This window comes from Loa loa, assembly GCF_000183805.2.
Source record: "Loa loa unplaced genomic scaffold supercont3.458, whole genome shotgun sequence".
In the NCBI taxonomy this organism is placed as follows: Eukaryota; Metazoa; Nematoda; class Chromadorea; order Rhabditida; family Onchocercidae; genus Loa; species Loa loa.
Window position 1 is genome coordinate 35,709 of NW_018108638.1, and position 8,649 is coordinate 44,357.

An 8,649-nucleotide genomic window follows, 5' to 3' on the forward strand; every position below is an offset into this window, starting at 1 on the left:
TTATAGTTGAACTGTGACCTGTATTATTTGATGCTGGAATTATGTTGCCTTAGTTATTTCGTCTGTCTAAAAGAAAAAAAAAAAAAAAAACGAAAATAAACCATACCTGCACCACGAAATTACCTTCAAATATCGTTTGCGTCGAGCTATTACGAGCTGATAAAGATAACTTTGGTTTTGTGGATATTTTGAGGTCAGTGTAAAGCCACTGCTCATAAACAGCTGACAGTAAAGAATCATTGTTAAATTCCTGAAAAAAATTAAATAAAAAATTACATATTCCAGAGGTTGCAATATTTCTCCAAAATCAGTCACATAATTATTTCATAAGTTGAAAAACAGCAGCAAAAAAAGTTAAGGTAATAGATAGAAAGAAGGAGAGGAAATATAAAATGGAAAAAGTTTGGGTCCGCATCTATTTCACCTTTTCGTTCATCCTAGTTTACTTTTGGATTTATTTATCGACCTATTAATACAATCACTGATAAAAATAGTATTCACAGTGACCACCCTCAAACTTTATCCGTCCAGGAGTTGCACTGTTTTTCCAGAACGACCTAGAACGGATAGCATACCAGATCTGATTAATCAAAAGGAATTATCAGCTACTCATCATAAAGTAGTCTAAACTTACTAAGGAACGAAGATATATCATTACTTCGGTTAGCCATTCTTCTTGTAATGTAACATTCAGCTTCTTACTGAAAAAGTCATTGATGATCTCGACGTCCATCCATAAGTTGACAGTATTAACACCTGAAAAAGTTTTTGAACTGCTTAAAATTTAGTTACATAAATCATCAATAAGAAAATTTTTTTAGAAAGGATCAAAATCCTATTCCTTCAAGTTGTGGATATGAAAATTTCATCAAAAAAAGCAAAGGTATACGTACTACTAGTTATACGGAAATGGAACTACTACCAGGTACTACCAAATAAGCATAAGTAAGCAAAGATATACGTAAAAAGGTATACATACTATCATTACGCAATACATTATATGAGGTTCTCGGTGAAGAAAAATACATGTGTTCAGTAAAGGAAAAAAAAAGGAAATACATGCGCTGCTATGCTACTCTTACTACTACTATTAGCGGTAGTCATAAAGACAAGAGGGATATTAAAGACTAATCAAGTTGGAAGCAAAATTAAGTTGTGAAAGTTGTAATAACTTAATCATGTTTGTGGCTACCATTCTCACGACTTCAGTCATTTAAAAGTTTTCTTTTCATCAGTGATCAATGACAGATATAGATATGTTAATGATTTTGATACATATCTGACACTTCTGATTATGCTATGCCCTATTCCTTAGTGTCACATTTCTGGAGAGCAACCGGAACGGCTATCAGTTAATAACCAGCCAAAATATTCTTACCACTAGCCCAAACTTCCGAAAGTGAAAGTTCCAAAATTTTGAATCTACTTTCCGTGCCGAATACGGAGTACTCTATGCAACCACTGCGTCCCAGTCGTTTTACTAAGTCTCCCTTACCACCGCTTATATAGGTGGTGTATTTCGATGAAGTGGAAAATCTTTAGTTCGTGAGAATGACCGACTTCCCATTGCATCTGACTTAAACTTATTGTCATTACTGCTAAAATCGCTCTTACTGGGATTTTCACCACCATGTCCCGGGCTAATAAGAAGCTTAAAAAGTTGAGCCTATTCATTCCTGGCTTTCCTACCAGTATATTTTGGTAGACTTTACGATATCGTCTCTCTTACGAATGGTATTTGATAAATTCATCGATTGTAATCAATAGTTCAATGATAAATTATGCGGATAAAGGACAATTTCGCATTCCCAGATGTTTTACATTTGCATATCGTCTGCAAAATGCAGCAAAAAGAAGTTTCTACTCAAGAATGCTCCATTTTCTATCAAAGCATACAAGACGGTCTGCGTTAAAAATATAAATCCTTCTCCTTGGGATACTTCATGGAATTTTTCTAAGGTATTGTTAAAAGACCTTATTCTGATTTATCTAAAATTTGCACTTGCAAAACTATTAAATCATGCAGTTGAAGTTCAGAACTCTCAGTTTCAGATAAAGGTGAGTTCTCGAACTGTTCTAAACTGAACGAAACTGAACGAACTGAACGAAAAACAGTTCATGCAATGGTAGTAGGGAGATGACCCATAGCACATAATTAACCTTAAATGCAAGAATTTTAGGATCTTTAAACAAATGTATTTGTGGTTCACAATTACAATACCAATGACAACATTCATTACAAGCATCACTAGTAGCATTACCATTGCGATCCTATTGTTATCTTGTGCAATGAAGAAATCTAAACGTCCGTACAAGCCAGGGCATTTACCTGAATTTCTGGTACTAATTGTTCGCTCACTTTTTTTCCCCAACACAATATACTTCATTCATAACCTCACACGCTCTCTAAAACTGCAACTGTGAACTTCCGCATTTTAAAGATGCAAATCGAAATGCTTAAAGAGGTCTTGAAAATGACAAAATATTCCGGGACATCAGAATTGTACTACTGGCTGTACCCTAAACCTAAACCACCTTTTATCACTAATTTCTGGTTGCTATTACTTTTTTTTCTAAAGCATTTTCAAAAATGCAGGATCCTAGCGCAAAAGAAGCAGATACGTATTACGGGATGAGGAGTACAGTTGCATTTCCAGTTAAAGGCACAGAAAGTGAGTTCACTTCTGCATTTACATCATTTCAGAGTCATGCGGAAAATAATCTGATGGGAATTGTTTGGAAAATACAATTTCGGAACTTGAAGAGTATGAAATCCACAACTTTTCAAAACATGAAAAAAAATCAGTTCATTATAGCACAAATCATAGCATAGTAAGAACACGAAACATACACCTTCATCACAACTGTGGATAACACTCACTGTATAACTTCTCAGTGGTTACGGTTATAATAATTTTCATCTTCATCCGTCCTTTTTAAGTTAAACGAAAAGATGATTTCAAGGCGCCACAAGCTAAAGCAGACATTGAATTGAACCTGAAAAATGAAAAACAAGATGTTCCGAATCAGAAAATACAACTAGGAAGCACTCCAGTACGAGAAAACAGTAAACCAGTAGGTTTCTTTATGTAGAATTTTGGTTCAAAAAATCAAAATCAGCTTCAATGGTTTATATCAACCTGAAACGCGGTGATTACAATAAAAGCAAAGTTAGCACGAAAGGTTTAGAGGCTTGGGCTTACAAGAAATAAAATGTAGAACATTTCAAATAGGTGACAGTGGGACACATGAGACGCTTTTTAATATATAAGAACTGACAGAGCTTCAAAAACAAACTCAGAAATGACCGAACTGTTAGATCTGTAGGCTTCCTTGTGTTACCATTCATCCCTCATTTAGATAGGAAATGTTAATGCAACCTATAATATCTATAAAACATTTATGAAAAATACTATGAACACAAGATGAAGCTTTTCAAATCATTCGATACCGATATTAAAGTTCACAGGTTATGCATAAAACAATTTAATTGAACTACGGAAGCAACTTATGAGTCCGTCATCATTGCAGACATTGGTTATGCTGTGATTTGTGTATGTAAACTGAAATATGCGTGGAAAGTATATATGACAGGTAAACCTCGATTCTTCGATGCCTATATTTTCTTCTTCAAAGTATGACACAACTTCAGAAATTTCATTTTTGAAAATTTCTAAGAAAAGGAGGGAAATCAGAAAATGTGCTTTCTAACCCACCACATTAATGTGGTTCTAAATTGTGTGTAATGAGGTACACTTGAATGTGCATACAATTACTACAGTCTCACAACAGAAATCAACAATAAACTTCACAACAGATATTAGAAGAAAGATCAGAAACATTCTATTAAAAAAAACTTTATAAACGTACAGAAACTATTCACCGACGTTTCTTAAATGACGATGAACCTTCATCAGCACTGCCATCAGCTGCTCTCTTTTTCAACTCCTTGCCTGATTCTTTAGCTGACTGTAGCAACTGGCCAAGACCGAAGATATCCTCCTCCTCCTTTTCGAACTGGAAATTAAGTTGTAGAGTAACAAAAAAAAAAAAAACTAAAAAATTTCGGAAGAATAATGAAATCAACATTAAGGAGAAAATAGCATGATAGAATTCTTTTATCTCTTATTAAAAATGAGATCTGCTTAAAATTCTCATCAAATTCTGTTCAGAACAAAAACTTCGTTTAGTTTTTCATTCATTTTTTTACAGACTTTTAATGGAAGTAAAAAGAATGGATCCGTGTTTTGAAATTCGAAATGAAATGGATTAAGGAAAACATGTTTCTAATTTTAATGAATTTTTGTACTGTTCAAAGAACGGATAAAATATAAATATTTTAAAAACTGCTGTCACGTGCAACTAGGAAAAAAGGAAAAACTTGGGAAAAGAAAAATCCAAGGAAACACATTATCTTTGAAATGGTCGATTAAATTCAGTAAAAGAAAGTTTATACGCAAAGTGAGATCAAAGTTAATTCCATATCCCTCCTCCAGAAAGAATAGACTCGACAAGGAAAAACGAATGGCGTTATTCCAAAATAATAAAGAGCGCAACGATAATGGATGAAATAAACCTCGACAGGTCCCGCATTTCGTGCTGCTCCAGGTTCGGCACCGCTAAATCCCTTATCAGGAACAAATCGATTAGTACTAATTATACGATCCAAATCATCACCGTAAAGATCTTTATCAAGATTTTTGCCTGCAATAATAGCTCTAAGATTTTTAAAATCTGAAGAACACTTTCATATTTTTTTAACTTAAACTTTTTGCCACTTAAATAACGAGTATAAAAGAATCAAATTCTCCAACAAATGCAACTTACTCGGTCGATAAATGTGTTGCTGAATATTGTCTTGAGCACGCCATGGTTTATCGTATGCGCTGTAGGTTTCATCATCAATACCACCACTATCTAATCCCTGAAAAAAGAAGCCGCAAATGATTTAAAATTGTTTTGCCTTTTATAATGATCAAAAAACTTCAACAAGAATTAAAGGCTTAAAACAAGGAACAATGTAAACTAATATTCAACAAAAAATGGCGCAAAATTTGAAAAAAAGAACCTTAGACTGATCAAAGAGTCGTTGGTCAAACTGCGTTTCGTGATGTCTTGCTCGAGCATCTGGTAAACCAAGTGCAATTTTCTCGCTGATATCCCGTTCACGACTCTTCTTAAACCTATCCAACTTATCTGGATTATTTCGTGCAATATTTCTTTCACGACGGTGTTCATCTAAGCGATCACGCCTGCAAAAAATCACGGAAATTAAACAAACCTTAAATCTCAGTTTCAGTTATTTTCGTACACCACTTTCTATTTAAGGATATTTTCGTCTAAAAAAAGCACTTCCACTTGATAACCTAGCTAATAATTTTATTTGAATACACTAAGAGACCAAAAACATGTGATCTTATCCTTTTGGCAGTAAAAAATTAGAAAATTTTGTTTTGTTGGAAAGACGTAATGACGTTAGGTCCTCATAAACTGTATATGATTTTCACTAATATTTAAATTTCAAAGGCAAAAAAACCTGCAAACAAGGATCAGTAAAAGCATTTAATCTACCTGATTTGATCACGTTCACGAGCTTCTTGATTTAATGAATCATCTTCATGTGCTTTCTTAAGAACAGTACGTTCTTGCCTATAACATGCATTAAAATGAAGTTCAGCAGAAATGATCGCATGGTACGCAATCCATATGTACATGTTAAGAATATGTTGCGCAAACAAAAGTTCTAAAATTTTTCTCAAAAAAGTTTTAAAAACGAATTTCCTATTAACCGCCATAGTTTCAAAGGTAAAACAAACCTGGCTTTTGCAGCCATGGCCCTCATCTTCTCCTCCTGCTCAGCCTTCTTGTTTTGAGCGACACGACGTTCCATCTGTGCACGCGTTTCGACAGCTTCACGAGCTGTACGATCAGCCAGATACAATGATTCCGCTAACTTGGCAAAATTTTCATTGATATGAACCTTTAAAAAAAATCTGAAGTGACCAGAAACTAAATTTGCGGTCATTTTGTTTAAAAAGTATTAAAAACTCCATAAATATCAAAACCTGCTGTAGGCCTCTTCCATCAGCAGCCAACCGCTTATCCAGTGCAATAGTAAATCCTGGAAATATCCTAATATAAAATAAAGCTCCGTAATTAAATATGTCCCTTGAGGTTTATTACATTCTTTGTATAACAAATGGCATAAACGCCAAAAAGCAACAAAAGAAATATATTGTCTTAGTTCCTTTTACTCCTCAAATTAGAGTGAGTTTACATAGAATTCAAAAAAGTTTGGACAACGTAAATACAGAAAACAACATCCATATCCAAATGATTCCGAAATTTTTCTTGACAGAAATAACAAACTACCTTTTGGATTCTTCCAATTCGATATGCATGGTGGAATTTTCCAGTCAGCTTGTTCTTTCACGGTTGTCTGAAAAGATTAAGCTTCAAAACACCAGTACTGTAAAGCACGGTGAGATTAAATTAAAAAGTGAAGCTATTGTAAACTTTCAAGTAATGCAGAACTAAAAGCACAAAAATAGAAAAAGAACCTTGCGAGGTGGCGAATGCATAACTGGAGCTGGTGGAGATGGAGGAGCACGTGGTATCTTCTGATTGATCCTGAAACGGAGCAAGTATAACAATATCATTAAACAGCAGCGATGATCAATTATCACCTACTAAATCGCATGATTCTCTCGCATTCACGTCAAAATTGTGACATGACTTATTTTTATATCCCAATAGTTTATGATAACGGAAACATGAATAGTCACTCAATATAACAACGAATTTTAAATAATAGAAATATAAAGAAAACAACGCACTTAAATTTCGGAGGTTCCATTGGGTCTTGCTGTACCTCGACCATACGGATAATTCGTTGCTGAGCGCCACTGTTATGTCCACCACCTTGCTGACTTGGTGTATAGCGTATGTATTGTACTGGATCTGGTTTCTGCGCATGAAGAACAGGTAAAGCACTTGCAACCTAAAGGAAATATTGGATGGTTGAGAAAGAGTTTCACTGTGTTATAGGATGTACATTTAAAAATCCGGAAATTTTTATTTATGAACGGATCTATAAAACCATACCTTCGTCGAAGTAATCTTCTCCAGTGCCAAACGAGTAGCTTCAGTTTGCTGTGCAATTGCTTCTTCATCCGGCTTTTGGAATGATTCGTCTTCTTCTTCTAACATTTTTGGCTTCATATCAGCCAGTCTCGTATAGATTATCTGCAGCTATGATTCATAAAAGACTTTGCTGGCAACCCATACAAAAACGAAAACAATTAAGCGCTTTTGCATTCTAATTCATGTTGTAAAACTAGAAAGAGACTTATTTGAACGTTTTTTTCTGCAAACAATTGACGCAGCAACAACTCATAACTGACAGTAATATAATAAACTACACGATGAGTCTCACGGAAAATTTAGACCTACTTTATCCTTCGAATGTCCAATCCGAGCAATTGCATCATGCCTCAACTTTCCTTCCGCATCACACTGAAGCGCAATTGTCTTATCGCTGCTAGCCTTCTTGCGCAAATCTATCCCCATGCCTGAAATGACAAAACGGCCACTAGTTCAACCAGCCTTTTAAATAATCTGCTGTCAAAATGACAGGGCAAAATAAAACTACCTAAAGGGAACTGAGCCACAGGTATCTCGGGAAATGCTCCACCATCACCGAAATCCTGCAAAAAAAGAAAAAGAAAAAAACGCTCATTGTAAGAAGCACTTGAAGGAACTTTGTCAACTAAATGATGCTACAATTAACTAAAATAAAAAAAATAAGGAACTGCTAGTTACTTCTGCGCTCCTCGGTATCCAGCCATTTCTTCTGCCATATGGTGGTGGCTCTTTCAGTATCACGGCTCCAATATTATCATCTTTCAAGGCATCCTGAAACAGCAACTACATTGATTTTATGCAGTGCTTAAAGAATATATGTGAAATATTTGGTTCCCATTGTCTCTATGCTCATACGATCAGCATATGACAGTTATGCAACAAATAAGCAAATATAGCTCATGACTGCATATCGTGTCAAAATATGCAGCAAAATTAAGGGACTTACTTCTCGTCCTTGAAACCATGGGTCGCGACGAACAGATGACCATTCATCTGACGTAGAAGATGGAGGTGGAAGTATTCTGTAATTTTCATGGTAATGACTACATATTATGGAAATAAACGAACAATGAAGTTAGTGAAATCTCAAATACTAAGCACTCATGTACTTTTTAAGCCATACACCGCTCCAATTAGTCAGTCATAATCTTTACTGACTATGATTAACTAATTTCTCTCTACAAGGAGCCACAGAATAAACTTTATCCTTTAATCCTTACGTCCTTTAATATGACCTTTAATTCTTACGGTCTAAGTAACGCGCATATATAGCCCCAGCAATCCTAGTCCACTTTTTGGAGGACATCAGAAAGCTTATGCTCCAAAAATATACGAAAGCAAAAGACACATGAAAAAAAAAACATACTCGGCGAGTTTTACTGACATCCTTTTTGCAGCACAGCTCTTCAAAACACAAGTAAAATGCTAAAACATATATATATATATATACATATATATATATATATATATATANATATATATATATATATATATATATATATATAT

General features: G+C 34.6%; 3 protein-coding genes across 3 annotated transcripts in view; 1 reads left to right on the plus strand and 2 right to left on the minus strand.

Moving 5' to 3' along the window:
• LOAG_18708 (hypothetical protein) overlaps positions 1 to 2,902 on the minus strand; it is a gene marked incomplete at its 3' end in the record, with an annotated part of 7,612 nt that extends 4,710 nt beyond the window's left edge. The window contains exons 1-3 of the mRNA XM_020451371.1: positions 2,882 to 2,902; positions 635 to 756; positions 107 to 250 (exon numbers count right to left, since the gene is read on the minus strand). Coding sequence (XP_020304851.1) covers positions 107 to 250; positions 635 to 733 — 243 coding nt within the window. The 5' untranslated portion in view covers positions 734 to 756; positions 2,882 to 2,902. The remainder of the gene's footprint in view (positions 1 to 106; positions 251 to 634; positions 757 to 2,881) is intronic.
• LOAG_10367 (hypothetical protein) lies at positions 2,591 to 3,093 on the plus strand (the record flags this gene model as incomplete). The annotated part of the gene is made up of 2 exons (XM_003145891.1): positions 2,591 to 2,672; positions 2,942 to 3,093. 2 exons carry the CDS (start codon positions 2,591 to 2,593, stop codon positions 3,091 to 3,093), a joined length of 234 nt encoding a protein of 77 aa, XP_003145939.1.
• Positions 3,094 to 3,558: 465 nt separating this feature from the next.
• Positions 3,559 to 8,577, minus strand: LOAG_10368 (SKP-1 protein). Its single transcript, XM_020448145.1, has 16 exons — positions 8,510 to 8,577; positions 8,090 to 8,165; positions 7,822 to 7,914; positions 7,652 to 7,706; positions 7,453 to 7,571; positions 7,105 to 7,245; positions 6,837 to 7,000; positions 6,561 to 6,630; positions 6,373 to 6,439; positions 6,066 to 6,121; positions 5,817 to 5,980; positions 5,572 to 5,649; positions 5,069 to 5,252; positions 4,828 to 4,924; positions 4,577 to 4,704; positions 3,559 to 4,017 (listed from the first exon to the last, which is right to left on the minus strand). Exons 1-16 carry the CDS (start codon positions 8,527 to 8,529, stop codon positions 3,880 to 3,882), a joined length of 1,650 nt encoding a protein of 549 aa, XP_020301684.1. The 5' UTR covers positions 8,530 to 8,577; the 3' UTR covers positions 3,559 to 3,879.
• Between the last annotated feature and the right edge of the window lie 72 nt (positions 8,578 to 8,649).